The 17,961-nt window shown below is 43.1% G+C and overlaps 1 protein-coding gene across 1 annotated transcript; it reads right to left on the minus strand.

Moving 5' to 3' along the window:
* Positions 1–872: 872 nt before the first annotated feature.
* On the minus strand, positions 873–17,541 carry LOC103804706 (PHD and RING finger domain-containing protein 1-like; the record flags this gene model as incomplete). The annotated part of the gene is made up of 12 exons (XM_009077318.1): positions 17,451–17,541; positions 16,988–17,110; positions 15,326–15,558; positions 14,270–14,353; positions 13,229–13,350; positions 9,470–9,567; positions 8,233–8,405; positions 5,862–5,991; positions 5,423–5,562; positions 4,419–4,606; positions 2,823–2,942; positions 873–1,027 (listed from the first exon to the last, which is right to left on the minus strand). Coding segments are annotated over exons 1-12 (1,657 nt in total), but the record flags the coding sequence as incomplete, so codon positions are not given.
* Positions 17,542–17,961: the final 420 nt, after the last annotated feature.

The raw sequence follows: 17,961 nt of genomic DNA on the forward strand, positions 1-17,961 counted from the left end.
TAAACCTCATCCTGTTGGAATTAGCCCGTATCTCCAGGCTATCCAGGTCCCTCTGCAGAGCCCTCCTGCCTTCCAGCAGATCAACACTCCCCCCCAAGTTTGTGTCATCTGCAAATTTGCTGATGGTGCACTCAATCCCCTCATCCAAAACATCAAGTGGCACTTTGGTTTGCAGACATACCACACAGTAATGAGGCAGTCCAATAGTTCCTTTGGTCAGATACTCACGGTTTAATGCCAGACACCTGCATCTTTAAGGCACACACTAATGCTTAGTAAATCAATTATTCTGTTCTGTAGATATCACCAGATTAGCGCTTATTATCCTGTAGTTGCTAATTGACAAAAATGACCATAACAGAGGATGTTAGAGGCACTGGTTGTAAGAATAAAACCTCTGCATTTCAATTTGAAAAGATTCTTTTCAAGTAACACCAAGGGAAGGCCCAGCTGGAGATGCTAGCATGTATTTAGAGCTCTACTTTGCAAAGAAACTTCTTGCCAAGGTCCTCTATGCTGCTCTTCAAACTGCAGCACAGATCACAGGCATGGCAGAAAAACTGGGTACCAAGATAACTCTGGTCCATCCAGTCCTACATTTTGTACAACAAAGCATGAAACCACAGTGCAGTTCTTTTGAAAGAAGAAAACTGTATTAAACCCCAAATCCTCCAGTAATATCACAGCTCTGCAATTAAAACAGAGACAAGTAACACTATTTTAGAGCATCTATTGTATAAGATGGATTACTGTTGGCAGCTACTGAGTCCCCCCTACATATTCAAATGCTCAGGAAGAATATCTCTATGTCTGAAGGGCAGAGGTGAATGAAACAAAGAGGCTAACTGCACTAAGAAGTGCCACATCCTTACCTGCCTTCTTTGCAGTCAGCGAACCGTCTCTGTTGATGACCACATCTGAACTACTCATCATAAGAAAGCTCTGTCCAGACAGGATACTTCCCAGCAGATCAGGCACAGGGGCAGCTTCTGCTTCTTGATCAGGACTCAAGGCAGGTACACTGCTTCTGCATGTTTCAGAGGGGTTATATTTCCTTTACTCTTACAGCACTTGTTCTATACACACACATTACATTAAAAAGAAACCAAAATCAAGGGCAGAAACAGAGATCAGCCAGGGAAGTTCACTTGTAGCTCTGGCTTCACTGGAGTCATTCAGTCCCCATCTCTCTCTGACAAACAAAAGGTGAAGCTTTTACTGACTTCCCATGGGAACACCACAAAACAGGAAAGAATGTAATCATACATGAGACCTTTGGTTAGCAAATGCTTTTGATCTTAAGAGTGGTGATAATTGTGTATCAAGATTAACCTTCTAGTTCATTTAACATGCATTTTTGAAGGATTAACTGTTGTTCATTGCTTCCGAGACATTTCCATCCTAGCTGCCTCTCTTCCCCCCACCAAATCACAGCCATGAACATATTCCTCAGGCCTACACTGCTATCTAAAGAAAGACAGCTTGAACCAGTGTTTAGTACCAGTCAGAATTCACAAGGTGCCACTGCTAAGGTAGCTAAGAGCATGGCATAGAGAAATTACAGTGAAAACCAACAGCAATGTTCTCACACATGGGACAACACAAACACTCCTCTTTATGCTTTACTCACTCTTATGAAGATGGTTTTAAGTTCTCTGTTCTGGAAATATGGACTGAAAAGGTTTGGGTGGTTTTGGTGTTGGTGTTTGGCTTTTTATTCTTTCTTTAATTTTGTGTTGATGGGATTTGGGGGGTTGTTTTGATTGGGTTTTTTTGAAAGACAAACTCCCAAAGGAACCAATAGACCCAGGGAGCTACATTTCATTTCTGCATGATAACACAGCAAGCTTCCTAAACATAGTGTACACCAAAACACCTTTAATAACATACAACAGAATGATAAAACAGGAAGGCTAAAAGAACTAGCTGCTAAGGCCAGACCAGGACACTCACTGTAGTGCAGGCAAATTGAGTCTTTAGAAAAGCTGAATGTATCAGCTGCAAGTTTTATCTTCTGACAATGTGCTACTCAACTAACACCAGGGGACATGGAAAGCTTCCTGAAAGATTTCCCTCAGGACTGAGTTAAGAAAGGTAGAGAAATAAGCCAAATTATCATAGAAATATACTGTCTTCATCCTGAGAAATCAACATTCACCATAAGTCAGATGCATTAGCCATGTAAGTCTCTCACACCTTTAATCACTTAAACTGAGCTCCCTCCAGTTCTCTTCAGCTCTCAGCCCTGCAGTTTTCTGTGACTCAGCTGGTATCTGTGATTTTCAGTGATTCTGCCCATCCCTTTTCTTGCCACCATGCTCCTGCTCTCTGTGTCCTATCTCTCAGTCCTGAAAACTCACTGTGGCTGCCAGTGAGGAGCACCCAGCAGTGCTCCCTGGCCTGGGCAGGCATGCACACACAGCCACCCTCAGACAGCAAAGCAACTCTTACATTGCAGGATCAAACACCAATTTTCCCCTCTCAATTTTCTGAGCTCCAACAAATGGCAGAGGAAATGGGTGGGGGGAGTACAGCTCACTTCCTCTGGCTGTCCAAATGGATTCCCTGGCAAGTGTTTCTTTAAAGGTTAATGAGACTGAGATTTAAAACATACTAATGGGGTTACTAAACAATCACAAAACAGAAAGCAAGAGCAGACACATTATGGTGGAAATACCAATTTGAAATTTCAATGCAAATGTTAAAGGCATTATGAAGGATACTTAGGGTAAGAAAAGGGTTAAACCAGTATGATCACCCAGTTTGCTCTTTTGTTAGGGTCATTAGACAACTAAAAAAATAAAATAATGTTGGATTTTTACCTGGGAAGTCCCACAGAAACGGGTCTGGCTACAGGACGGTGAGACCTCAGTGCTGACTGGGAGAGAACTCTCCTTTTGGCACTCACTGGTGAATCTGGATTTGCTGGAACCTCTTCATTACTGTGGTAGAACACACACACATGAACTCTGAAGTTGTCTGAAATGTTCTTTACATCAAATAGATGACGTAGACAGCACTACTAGGACAAGTACTGTTAGAAAGCATTGTTTGTTTTATTATGGCACACTGAAAAAATATTTGTGCAATATACTTATTTTCTGTAGCTACACAACTAGAACAGTGTGGTTCAGCCAGCAGAGACTCAAATGCAGATTTTTATTTCCAAAATATTAATTAGACAATGAATTTTATAATTTTATGAAAGGATGAAAAAGATCTATTTAGTGGAAAATTCAATGTCACCAACAATAATTTCAGACCTCCCCTCCCCCAAATTCAAAGCTTAAGAGTGATACAAACTATGGCACAGTAAGATTTCTCCTGAATTTAAAGCATATGGAAAAGTGAAGATGGGAAAAGGGGAAACATGGAAGATTCCACAGGTCTACTTAACTCTACCTGATGTCACTGTTTATTGTACACCAAATAAACTAGCTATCTTCCTTCATTTATAGGAAATGAATAAAAAGTGATAGATCAGGATCAGACTCCTTCAGATTCTAACCTGTTCAATAACCCCAGATCTTATGAGAGGTTTTCACAAGGCTGATCACTTCAGCAAAACTCTTCAGTGAATGCTGATTCTTTAAGACTTCAGCAACTCAGCCCAGAAGGAAAGAGAGGAACTTGGGAATGCTGGCAGCAGCAGCTCAATATGAGCCAACAGTGTGCACAGGTGGCCAAGAAGGCAAATGGCATCTTGTCCTTGCTCAAGAATAGTGTGGCAGCAGGACTAGGGAACTCATCATCCCCCTGTACTTGGCATTGGTGAGGTCACACCTCAAGTGCTGTGCTCAGTTTTGGGTTCCTCACTTTAAAAAGGACAGCGGGAGTGAGTCCAGCCAAGGGCTACAAGGGCAGAAAAGGTCTGGAAAACATGTTTTATAAGGAAGAGCTGAGGAAATTGGGTTTGTTCAGCCTTGAGAAGAAGCTCAGGGGTGACCTCATGGCTCCCTGCAACTCCCTGAAAGGAGGCTGTTGAGTGTTGGGGAATGGCCTCTTCTTCCATGGCTACAGGGAGAGGACTAGAGGGAATGGCTATGAGCTGAGACAGGGAAGAGTCAGATGTTAGGAAAAACATTTTCTCTGTTAGGGTTTTCAGGCACTGGAACAGGTTGCCCAGGGAGGTGGTGGAGACACCATCCCTGGAAGTGTTTAAGAGGCATCTGGATCTGACCCTGGATGATATGGTTTAGGCATTCCAGCAGTGACAGATTAATGGTTGGACTGGATGATCTTAGAGGCCTCCTCCAACCTTGATGATTCTACAACAGAACAGGCCAATGTGTTATTACGAGCTCTGTATCAAAACTGACTTCAGATGTGAGGTCTACACTCTGCATGCAGACACATGGACAAACAACCAACACTTGTGAAATGATCTAGTTCCTGACTGCAATCCAGAGACACCTTACCTTTCATAAGGATCCAACTCATATGGATCCCCAAACACAGACAGAGAAGCTGCACCAATATCTGCTCTCATCAGACCCAGTGAGGGCTCTGTGGGTTTGTACATGGAAGGGAGTGAGGCTCCACGCACAGGTTTGCCAAGACCAAGAGTTCTTGCAATACGGGAGCGAGTAGTAACCTCATTTTTCACCTGCACAGATAAAGAGATTGGATTATTTGTATGTTAGGGCAGGTACATACCTTGGGTTTAATGCCCCAAGTTCTTCACTTAGGCTAAGTACAGTCCTCAGGTTACTGCCAGCAGTAGCAGAAGTTGTGTGCATTTACTGTCTCTGTTTTAAAGCATTTATTAAACTTCTAACTATGGCGTATATGTCACTTCAAACAGAGACTGCACATATCAGATTGAAGTGACCAGATAAATTAGGATTTTAAAAATCTTTAATAATGTAAATTCAAAACTGCTGGTGCCTTATTAAGGGCTGGAGGGACAGTTCTGGCTGTAGGATGTAAACTCTAGTTAAGGTAGCTAAGGACAAAAGTCAAACTGGTGCAGAGTATTCAGTACAATTCACAAAAGGACATTACCCATAACTGAAAGAAATTTTGCGAGCCCTTATGGCTGATTAACTGGGTTTGCTACAAGAGACACAAACCTCCACAGCTTATTAAGAAGAATAGGTGCTGACAATCTTAACTGAGCATCAGTACTAAGCAAACACTACAGCCAAACAGCAAGGCAGAACACAAAGCCTGCAGGACATGCCTTACAGTCCAGGTAACAGGATTTGTCAGCACACCCAGCAGGCCTGCCTGGAATTTGAAATTTGTTGTCATATACAACATCTTCTCTGTGGAGTACACTGGGCACATCCTGCACATACTCCCACCAGAAAGAAAGGTGCCTGCTGCCATTATAAAATGGTATTTTTTCCAACTGAATCCCATGTTATGATGCTTTTTCAAAGGGCTGAAAAGTGGCAGATACTGACTGGCAGAAACTCACATGTGATCTTACTCTTATCTTTTTCCCCCTTCTCTTCTTTACCACACGCTTGCGTCTCTTCGACTGTGCCCCTGAACTCTTCTTCCCAGCAGAAGATTTTGTCTGAGTTCTTCTTTTGCCTCCTGCTTTCTTCCGTCTACCTGATGGGACAAAACTCAAGAGTCTGGCTAAGTGCTGTCACCATATTTAACTCTATGCTCCCCTTTCCACCCCCTGGCACACAAAGCAGCTCAAAGAGACATACAGTGTGCCACCAACAGCAGAGAAGAGTGAGTGACATCATTAGGAGTTCTTTCAAAGCAACTTCTGTAGAGGTATGGGGAAAGAAGAAAATGCATGTGGGATAAATCTGTAGCTGTGCAGGTGTGGCAGCACGCAGCTGATGTGGAGTATTTTGCAGGACTCAGGCTTCCCTAAGGTGCTCAGTGCTTGCCCTTACCTGTTTTTCTCTTCTGCCTGGTAGGAGCCCGTGGTGTAAGGGGACGCTGGTAGACTGCTGTGTTTAGGCCTGCCACAACTGCCTCAATTGTCTCATCCAGAAGAGATGACATGAGGTACCTGGGCACGTGCTGCATGGGGGATTAGAAGTTACATAATACAGGTATCTAAATGTCAGCAGTAAGTTAGTTACAAAAGCATTTGATGAAAAATGGATTTGAGATTCAAATGAGGAAACCTCTCTTCACCAAGCTGCTGTTAAGCAACTATGTCACCTGTCTCATCTATTTGACTGACATATTAAGGACCTGCTCTTCAGCCAGCAGCAGAATTACAAGTCATAGCTAACCTCACTTTCTTAAATGAGAACAATCCCCAAGACTGACATTTCATCAATGAAAGAGTTCACTTAAAAAGTTTCCCAAATCCACTTAACTGACCTCCAGCTCAGTGCGTGATGAACAAAGACTAGAAAGTCAAAAGTACAGGTCCCCTGTTTTTAACTCCTAGCTCTTTAGGTCAGATTTATCTAACACTGTGAAACATGCTCAGAGGTATCACTTTGAACACACACCTGAGGGAACTCCCTGTGAATCCCCCTCTAAAGCATCACTTCAGTCTGATAAACAGGCTACTCCAACAAGTTACAAATTTCTCTTCCTCTCCACACTCAAGGAAGGGTATGCCTGTTTCCAGCTTCTCGCTGTGCTTTGAGGACAAGAGCTTACACACCCTCAACCAGCAGAATTAAGCTTCAGTCAGTTCAAGGTAGGAGCTAAAATAAGATGCACTTCTATTCAGAGGCAAAGGCAATGAATAACAGTGCCTTCCAAGTAGAGTTTGTAATCATCCCTCCACACAGAGGAGTGGAGCTAAGAACAGCTCCTTGAATGGGAAGTACTGTGTTCCCAGGCTTACACTGCTATGCTCTGGTAAAGTCTCCAGGCACTACCTCTCTCACCTGCAGGAGCTGACTACACACTATCTATAAAACAACAGATAGGGAAAGAAAAATGCACAATCTTTCACTTCAAACAACACTCTTCTCCCATAATTTGTTTTCAACATAGAGCCCTGACTGCTCAGCTATAAACTGCTTATCAACAATGCTTCAAACTATTCATCAGCTTCTGTTTTATTAATTCTTGTAAAGTTCAAGTGAGAAGGCCTGGGCTCGGAGACAGTGGGGTTTGGCAGTCAAATGAGATCACATCCATTGTGGAGGACATAATGAATTTAATGACTACAAAAGCACTCTGGGAAGTCCTTAAATCAAGGAACAAAGATGATACAAACTTCAGCCAAGCTAGATCTTTATACGTGGCAGCTATTTCAGACTGTACTTATTGTTGGAAGGGAAGGACCTTGGATATTTGGGATACCTCCTTGCAGAGATTCTCTGGTACTGTTAACGTGATTTTACTCACGCTGACACATTATTGAGGACACTTAGCATCTGGGGTTTTTTTTCTCTTCAACAAGAGGCTGATTTTCACAAACACAGAAAACTTAAAAGTACTAAATATTTCTCTTCAATTGTGCTGAAGGTGGTCACAACAGGTTCTACTGCTATGGGAAAGGAAGCAGGAGGACAAACAAGAAAATATACAACTGTCAATAAACATGCGAAAGAAACAGAAGGGGTGTACAAACTGTGTATTAATAGCTACTGGGAATAAAAATACAATTTTGCTCACACCAAAGGTGATAAAAATGCAGATTAAGAGAGGAAGCTACTGCAGCATTTCAAACTAGAGTCTTGGTCATGTGCTGCACTCAATCTGCACATGTTCTACATCTCAGTTTAAAAGAACTCATAGTATGTTAAGGGGTTGAATGGACCTTACAGATCATCTAGTCTCACCCCCCTGCCATGGGCAGGGACACCTCCCACCAGAGCAGGTTGCTCAAGGCTTCATCCAACCTGGCTTTGAACACTGCCTCCCTGGGCAACCTGCACCAGTGTCTCACCATCCTCAGAGGAAAAAAATTTCTTACTCATACCTAGCCTAGATTTCCCCTCTTTCAATTTATACCTGTTACTCCTTGTCCTGTCACTACAGTTCCTAACAGAGTCCCTCTCCAGTTTCCTTGTAGGCCTCTTCAGATCCTGGAGGGCTGCTATGAAGTCTCCATGCCACCATCTCTTCTCCAGGCTGAACAGCCCCAACTTTCTTATCCTGTCTTACCAGTTTTGTGGCCTCCTCTGGACTTGCTACAACAGTTCCACATCCTTTGTATATACACAACTACTAATGATTGTGCTATGGACAGTCAACACAGACAGCTGAGCTATGTGAGTGGAGGGGGGACTTCTATCAACTCTTCAAGAAGGTTCTCGCAGAGGCTCATTAGCCAACACCCCTCAATACCTGGATCTGCTGTGCTGTGGTTATCCGGTTCCTGTTCACCGTTGCCCTCACACGTTCGCTCTGCCGAGTCCTGGCTATAGCTCGAGTTCGGACGTGAAGGCGTAGCCTACTGGTGGTGGGAACAACATCAGCCACGAGTGCAGCCACCTCTTCTTCACTGACATGATCTGTATCTTGAAAGAAAAGATGCTGAGGTCACTTCTCTTTCAATGGGTGAGAGCATTGAAAGAATTTCAGACAAATAAAATCAGCATTCCCTTTCTTAAACCAATCACCTCCAAAGGCAGACATTACCCTCTGTGCTGGTTTGGCCTGACGTAGAGTTAACTTTCTTCACAGTGGCTAGAGATGTTTTTGTTGTTGCTGAGCAGAGCTGACAGAGTCAAGGCCTTTGCTGCTTCCCATACTGCCACACTGGCAAGGGAGTTGGGGGTGAATGGGAGATTGGGAGGAGACACAGCTGGGACAGGTGACCCAAACTGACCAAAGGGATACTCCATACCATAGCACATCATGCTCAGTATATAAAGTGAGGGGGAGAAGGAGGAAGGGGGAACATTTGGAGTGATGGTGTTTGTCTCCCCAAGGAACCATTCCGTGTGATGGTCCCTGCTCTCCCTGCCTCCTGCCCGTGGGAAGCAGTGAATTCATTCCTTGCTTTGCTTATGTGTGTGGCTTTTGCTTTCCCTATGAAATTGTCTTTGTCTCAACCCTTGAGTTTTCTAGTTTTTACCCTCCTGATTCTCTCCCCCATCCCACTGATGGGGGAGTGAGTGAGCGACTGTGGTGTTCGATGGCTGCCTGGGGTTAAACCACTACACCCTCTCAAAAGGAAATGAGCACAGACACCACTGCTTCAGGCTGTTACACAGTTTTTCCAGGTAACAGAAACTGCTGCTGCCTTGGCAATCTGCAGTCAGGATACTAACGAATTCTGTCCACTCTGATACCATGCAGTCGCACGAAGGTGCTGGGCTTGCCTCAGAAAGGTTAGGAATGTTTACAAGAAGTAGCTCTGCAGGTTGCAACTGCAGATGAAACTCTTCATAAACAAGATCCTCTCACCAGTCAAGAGTTCAAGTCAGCTCTTAAGGTTCAAGAGAGAATGCTTATCCAAACAATTATTTAAAACAGATAAAACTAGGACATTAAACATCTCTTCAAAACAGCACATGCTTCAGATTATCTAACTCAGGAGAAAAATATTTACTTTGACTGGATACCATGAAATCCTTACCTGCAGCAGCACTGACACCCATGGGGGCACAGGCTGGACAGAACCATTCATCCACAGGGACTTCACTCAGAGGTGGATTAAGGCATTCCATGTGATACCTTGAGAAAAATTAAAGAAAAAACATCAGTGTGCTCCTTAACAAGGGAAGAGAGCCTTTTACCTCCATCCACAGGCTACTCAAGGCAGACTCATTTCTTGAGCTTGAAACTATAGTTTACACATCCACTTCTACCAATCTCCAGAGAAACAATGCTACCTGGTAGCATATAAGGATCTCCAATTCTACATTATATTTCCATCACATTAGGCTCAAAAGAGCTCAAGAAAGAGAGCATCTTTCCCCCACTGTGTGGTGAAACACTTGCCATTTGAACCCAAGCTGCAAGAAATGGATGAGCAGCTCACCATGAGCTGCAGTGTGCACCAGCAGCCCAGAAAGCCAATTGAATCCTGGGCTGCATCCAAAGGAGTGTGGGCAGCAGGTCAAGGGGAGGTGACTCTTCCCCTCTACTCTGCTCTCGTGAGACCCACCTGGAATACTGCACACAGTTCTGGTGTCCTCAACATAAGAAGGACACGGAACTGTTGGAGTGAGTTCAGAGGAGGCCACCAAGTTGCTAAGACGACTGGAGCATCTCCCCTATGAGGACAGGCTGAGGGAGTTGGGGCTGTTCAGCCTGGAGAAGAGAAGACTGCATGGAGACCTCAGAGCAACTTTTCAATACCTGAAGGGCCTACAATGAGCTGGAGAGGGACTCTGTTAGGAGCTGCAATGATAGGACAAGGGGCAATGGGTTCAAACTGAAGAAAGGAAAGTCTAGACTGGATATAAGAAAAATGCTTTTTCCTGTGAGGGTGGTGAGACACTGGCACAGGTTGCCCAGGGAGGCTGTGGCTGCCCCAACCCTGGCAGTGTTCAAAGCCAGGTTGCATGAAGCCTTGAGCAACCTGATCTAGTGAGGTGGTGTCCCTGCTCATAGCAGGGGGCTGGGACTAGATGGTAAGGTCCATTCCAACCCCTAAATTCCATGATTCTATGAAATGTAGAGCCAAAACTGATGCTGGCAAAAGAAGCACTGAGGTGCTGGGAGACAAGCTAACAGAAAACAACATCAGTTTCCTGCAAACCAACACAGCATTAATGCTACTGGTACTTGTGAACATTTCATTTTACATGACTAGACAGGTCAACCGCAATGCCTTGTTATGCTGAATAAAGGCACTGCGTCCCACAGGTACCTGGCATGATTTTGGTAACTGGTGGTTAGGACTTCTGTGTAAGTGCATGAACTAGATTGCAGAGCATTGGTCACTCACTGGCTCCATGCAGCTGCCTGCAGGACTGGAGACAAAGCACACTGACTTCCACACACTATCCAGCTGGGAACTGTCCTTACCAAATCTCAAGGGGAAAGAAGAGACCATGATGCTCCCTTAGGGAGGCCTTTGAGATGTTCTCTACCCAAGAGGCTGAGCAGCCAGACTGAACAGGCTCATCAACCACTTACAGAGAAGCTACCCAGGAAAGACTTTCAGTGTGATCCAGCTTGGGGTTCTGTAATTTGTTCAATCCAGAGAAAGCAGCATGTGTTAGGAACACAATTTCTGAAGCAACTCTTGTTCAAGCTACACTGCTAAAAAGAATTAAAACAGATTCTTAAAGTAAATGAGATGCTTTCCATGAAAACTAAAGGCTCATATCAAGTTTCCTAGGCAAGGAACACGGGGAGACCACAGCCTTCAAGTAAGAGTTTCAGCTTCGAATTAGCACTTTTATAACCAACATTTTTCTTTCTATAAGGAGAAACCCTACTGGTAAAGACGGTGTTTAACTCTGAAATAGGTAATGAAGAAACCAAAGAGGGAAGTTTTGTTTCAACTTCTCATAGCAAAATTCACTGCCTTATAACATAACTCAGTGCCTGGCCACATAGTAAGGAAAGGGCAAGAACAACTCTAACCCTCTAATCCCAGTTTATATCAATACAAGAAGCAACAGATAGACTACAGCTGTTAATCTCCCTTCCATCCATCACCCCAACCTCAGAGTGTGTCTTTCAGACCTGTTCCCAACCATGTTGTGATGAACTCCATTGGCAGCTATCTTGTCAAAACTGCCAACATGATGCTTATACTAAAATATATATTAATTCTCAATACAAAATGGGATCTCAAGTCCTCCTTGCATGAAAGAATACACCTTAGCAGATGAGACTTTAAATTCTTTCAGACATTTAAAACAAAGAACTTGAAAAATGCTGTTTGCAAAAAAAAAAAAAAATCATTACTTTAAAATTAGCATAGCAAAGTATATTCCTCCTCTGGGAAAGCAGAGCTCTTTCCCCAACTGCCAGCTACTAGGAATGAGATCATCTCCCCAAAGTAGGATTCTGACAAATAATATTGTTATGTTCAGGCCAAAGTCATAACCTAAGTACTTGCAGCAAGAACTTCATTACATATTTTTCAAGTTATGCCTGGGAGTTCTGAAGTCACCTTATGACCCACTTGACAAGCAAAGACTTTCAGCCCTAAAACTTTGGACACTGAAGAACCTATTGCAACAGCCATCTGGAGTCCTCTGGAAAGGGGCAAAAAACCTTATCACACAGAAAATCATCATAGCAATATTCAATGCTAAACCTTACAGAAAGATAAGGTGATGTTTGCTTTACAAAAAAACTCCAAACAACAAAATCCAACCCCTAAGTAAATTGATTTTACTCACACTCATTCTCTAGGTTCATTTGCTTGCACCCATCCCCTCAAGCACAAAGACTCTGTGTGCCCAAGCAGTCTGGCCAGGATTATGTGTGTGCAATGCAGAAGGCAAGAGACACTGGCCATCATGTCCTCAAGTCCTCAACACATCTCCTGGGCTCTGTGACTGGCAGTAAAGAACTGATTTTGGACTTCTTGTATCTTTCAGGAATGAACGATGTTTTTGGGGAACTTCTGCTGTATTATTCTGACTCAGTCCTCACAAACCAGTAAAAACAGATCTATGAAATTACTGAATTTTGGTCACAGATGTAGCTCTGTTCTTAACTTCTTGCCACCACTCTCTGTATGAGTGCTACTCTTTCGTTGCTACTTGGTCACCTGAATGGAGTCATACATTACTATGCCCCAACCCTGGCACTGTTCCAAGCCATGCTGGCTGAAGTCTTGAGCAACCTGGTCTAGTGAAGAGGTGTCCCTGCCCAGGGCTGGATTGGGACTGGATGATCTGTAAGGTCCATTTCAACCTCTAAACCTCTATGATTCTGTATCACACCATTAATGCAATTAACCCTTCTTCTATTATTTGTTCAGGTGCCTGGACGTGCAGTTTTGTATTCATACCAATCTTAATGCTGTTGTGACACAGCTCAGAAAGTTAGGTTGTCACATTCCAACAAGTCTTACCTGAAAATGCTTTCAATTGAAAGGTTTGACTACTTAAACCATAGCTTAAATTTGTAAGACAGCATTTTACCACAGTTTAAGTGCTGGAGAAAGCCAAGTCTAGCTAAAAGCAGTAAGTCCACTTGGTTTAGGTTTGTTGGCAAATGTAACTGATGGAATTTTCACTCTCTCTCATGTCAAACAAATGTAGGGTATGGATCCATCACAGGGATGGATGGTCACATGATGGGCCTGAGGAGAGACCCAAGGGGCAGCCTACAGAGCAGACAGTGCCTGCGGACCAAACACTGTCCTGCCATGCAGTGCCATCCTCAATCATGCAGTTGCTCCATTCATTTCAGCCTCCCTTACCCTGCATCACAGCCATCGCAGAGCAGCAGGCGATCCTCGCGGTCACTCCTGCCACACACCTCACAGAAGGTTGGATCATCCTCTGCATCACTACCCTGAGTTTTCGTGTTCTCAACAGGAATCTAAACAAGAGAGGGATTCGCATTTTATACAGAACATAGCACTTTTTAAAAATCCATCATCATAGTAACAGTACCTGCAGCAAAACCTAAAAGTAAAGGAACCTTCCTTTAGTTCATTCAACGCATCTAGGGCATGATCAAATGCTTGAAAACATCTGCTGAACTTGTGTATTGTCAGACACCAACAACTACAGAAAACTGCGCTTTAAGAACAGGCAAAAAAAAAAAATCCATGAATAAGATCAAAACCAGTCAAAGAAAAAGACACCAAAAAATGAGGCAGAAGAAGAGAGCAAACTTTTCTACCCCCACACTATTTAAATGTTGATTTGCACTTCTGTTCAAACGCAAACAATAAACCATCAGTTTATGAAAACAGAGCATCAAAATCAACATCTTTCTGACACCAGTAAAGAGCAGTGACAGCTCTTCAATATTCTCTTGTGAGCAACAACCAGCACACTCAAGTGGTGCCATTCAGAGCTCTACCACTGCCTTGTTCCTCCCTCCCCTCACGAACACAACTGCCACACAGCACTGCTGGTAGCAAGACATGAGGAGACCATGTATAACCCAGATTATTTACATTCACACTCCAACAGCACTTGCAGCATGTGGGGCACTTTCCACAGGTGGACAGGCTTATCCGTACAGAACAGTTCAGTCAAATGACCATTATGCAAAGAGGCAGCTGTGAAAAACAGCCCTTCTGCCACCAGAACCTCTGCCACAGCACAGTATGGCAGGAAAGGTGGGGAAGGAGGAAGAACAATTTTAAGAGCCTCTTAAAAGGCAAACTCAAAATAAAAAAGAAATAATCAATCCAGATACAAAGTACCAGATAAACAGGCTACAACTGGAAACCTCTGGATAACTCTTTTGTGGCACTTGGCCTTGCTCGGCACAGCAGAAAACTCACCTTTTTTAGGATTTTACCACCAAAACGTGCCCGAATGCTGATGTACTTAAAGAGGATTCGATCCACTGGACAGGAGTTTGCATTCTAGAAAGAAAAAAGAATTTCCCAATACAGTGAATAAGTGCTTCTCTTGATTTAAATTTTAAAAAGGAAATATTAAATTATTCATGCAATAAGCATTAAATTAATGTAGCAGTCATTTTAACAGCTATTGATCGTGACATTGTAAGTACTTAAACCTGACTGATCTGGTTTACAAACAACCCATTATATCAGAGTAAACATACATTTTTAGAGAAGCATTTATTATACCTACTTCATTTCATTATTATTCAATTGCCAAAGCAACACCGAAGTTCTTCCAAACATTATTCTGCCTTGAAATAGTGCTCGTGTTTTGGGGTATTTTCTTTTCTCTTGGATGAGTGAGCAGCTAGAAGTGGCTTACAAACATAGTCAGTAAGAGTGATTTATTTATTTTGAATTTAATTACCACTGCTACTGCTGCATGCACAGTCAGTTTTGCTGTAATTCTCCCCCTGGACTATGACTATGTGAACTACACAGGTGGCAAGGAACTCTGACTGAAAACTGATTTCAGAGCAAGCTAACTGTCCATATTCTTTTACACCTTTAGTATGTTTAAATGTTCACTGCTGTAACAGATCCCCATCCAATGGTTACAATACAGGATTCAAGAAGAGATAAGACAGATACACAATGTATGTAAATATACGTACACACACACAAGCCTAGAGAAAAATCAGTATTACTGGTGTCTTCACTTGAAAAAACAGAAGAATTGCAGGTGCCTAAAAACACACTTGTTTATGACACTACAGCTCTCAGCGAACAGAACAGATCAAGAAAAACAGATCCACACTTCAAACATGAATCCTGCCAAATAGAGCAGCAATCCAAATCTGTTTAAAACAGCTTAAGAATGCAAATACAAGTATCAGAGTTTTGTCCTCATTGCAGCAGAACAGCATGGTCAGAGAGGAGAGAGCAGAGCACAGATGATGCTCACAGGACCTCACAGACAACACAGCTCACCTTAGACCACTCCACGATGCAGTCCAAGCAGAAATAATGGGAGCAGTTCTCAGGAGTCCCCACAGCCTGATCCCGAAACGTGTTGAGGCAAATGGGGCAGTTTTCACCATCCTCATCAGAGGAGATGCTTCCTCCATTCAAGTGTGGCTCTAATTTCAGAGAATCAGCCATTCCCTCCACAGCAGCCTCAGTTTCTTCTTCCTCTTCCTCCTCTTCATCATCATCTTCACAATCTTAAGAAGTGAGAGACAAAAAAACCAACTTGAATGTGCTGCAAGGCTTCAGCGATGAGGGTAGAGTGGTGGGCAGGATGGGGCACTAGCTCACAGAAAACTTCAAGTAAGCTTATTACATGCAAGGGCCAAGTGCAGTCCCTCCCCAGTTTAAGGCAATAATTTTTGCTGTTTTCTTTCTTCCTAAATCCCTTTGCTAAAAAGCAATGGATTACTCTGGTGAAAGATAAAGCCTGATAATGTGACTAGTCTTGCAAGAGATTAAGAGGACAGACAGCAGAAAAACAACAGATGATCAAAACAACAAGACAGTAAGGTATATCAGGCTACCCCTGGACAATGAAGTTAAAAAATAAAGTAATAATAAAGTTACCATGTGCCCAACTTTTGGGTTTTTTAATACACACTCCAGAGCACAATCAGCAGCAACACACTCATCTGCAGAACAGCAAATCACCAGTAAATCATGACTTTGAGAGTCAAAGCATCTAAGTGCCTGCTTAAAGAAGCTTGGTTTGGAGTAACATTAAACACTCAGCACACATTGCTGAAAGGTGCTTTCATTTTCAGTACAAAATACAGAGACATGTGTTAGCCTCTCCCTAAACCCTGTGAATTAAGTTGGTATTTTCAACAAGCAGCAAAAGGTTACCTAAAAAAACACACTCACTTTGGGGGAGGATGAGGTGGCTGTTGGTGGGTTGATTATTTTTTTTTCTGAAATGGGGCCCTTGTCTTTTGTCTTTTCTACTGAATTCTCCTGTTGGACATAACAGAGAATACTCTGAACTATGGATTAAAAAAAGCTTTTTGGCACCTGGCATCCATTTTTTAGCCTGTGTTCAAATCAGTCTAACTAGTAACTAGGAAAACAGTGCTCTTGCCTTCTCAACAAGCTTTAACAATGGATAAAACCCTCTATTTTTTGTCCCTCCAAATAACAGTTTCAGTGAAGCAGTTTCAGATGTGCATGCATCTACAGAGAGTACGTTTTCAGCAACATTAACAAACCCAAGTAACATCCACACTCCTTTCTCAAAACAAACGTGTTTTATTCCCTGATCCCTAGGCATAACAGCAACAGTAATTTCCTTCCAGAACTCTCCATCACAACATTCACTTTAGAGCCCCAAGCCAAAGCAAACTAACAAATGTGCTTTTCATAAGTGAAAAAATAGCATGAGCCATTGCTGCAATTTGGACTTCTTTTCCTACTCATGCTGGGGCAGAGTTCACTCCTGATGACTGCAACTACATAATTTTGGTTAGTGGATAGTCTTCAAACATACAAATGCTGTACAAGCTTAGAAATTGGGGAATATTACTTGTTTGTTTACTACTGTAGGATTTAGGCATTAGCCTGACACAGCATCCTGTCTTAGTCTTAAGAAGAGTTATTAAAAGGATGTCTGTTAATGCACAGACCTACCTTCTAATTCTTCATCTTCACTTTCTTCCTTGTCTTCCTCACCTCCCTCTGCCTCAGTGTCATCATCTTCCTCTTCACTTCCAGTATCATCCTCTGAATCACAGCTATTCCCACCATTGCTTTCTTAAAAAGAAAGAAGAGGAGAGGAAATACAATTTGATGCAGACAGGTAAGCAGAACAGTGAAGGACACACCAGAACTCCTGCTCAGGATGTGATGTACAAAGTGAAACCCCAGATTTCCTCAGTGGCATCAAAGCTGCCCATTTTGAGGAGCTTAAAGGGAAGCATGCCAGGAGCCTGATACACATGAGTTAGGAAGCAAAGGAAAACAAAATATTCTCAGGGGAAAAAAAAAAAAGATGAATGGTCACAAACACATCTTTACCACCCTTCTGAGGGTAAATCAATAGGTTCTCACATCTAAAAGCAGAAATGCACGTGGGCAGAGAGGCAGCATTTACCTGTTTCACTGAGGAGCGCGAGGCACTGCCTTTTGCCCTTCCCTAGAGCAGCATTCTTGTTTATCAGTTCGTCCTGGCTGTCATCATCCATGGCAGGACATTGGAAAATCCACTCCCTGCAAGAAGGCAGACTCCAGTGAGGCACTGCACCACCTGCACAAGCAGGGCAGATGTCAGGATGGCAAAGAGCAGCCCATGCGCCCGCGGAGACGTGAGTGGTAGAAGGGACATTGCTCTACAGCACAGGCTCCTCACACCATCCATTAGTTTTCCCACTTTCAAGTCAGAGGTGGCTCCAGGTAAGCAGCATCATTACCTGAGGTTTCACAGCCCTGCTGAGCAAGATGAACCCAGCTGCCTGGGCAACTCAGTTTAGGTGAAAGATTCAGCTTTATCTTGGGTGACAGAAAAAGGCATAAGCAGAACTCCCCACTGAAAATAGCGATAGAAAAACCACCAACACGGAAACCATCCTGTGGGCTAGCAATAAAATGCAAAACTGACACGGACC

This window comes from Acanthisitta chloris, unplaced genomic scaffold, assembly GCF_000695815.1.
Source record: "Acanthisitta chloris isolate BGI_N310 unplaced genomic scaffold, ASM69581v1 scaffold1676, whole genome shotgun sequence".
Lineage (NCBI taxonomy): Eukaryota > Metazoa > Chordata > Aves > Passeriformes > Acanthisittidae > Acanthisitta > Acanthisitta chloris.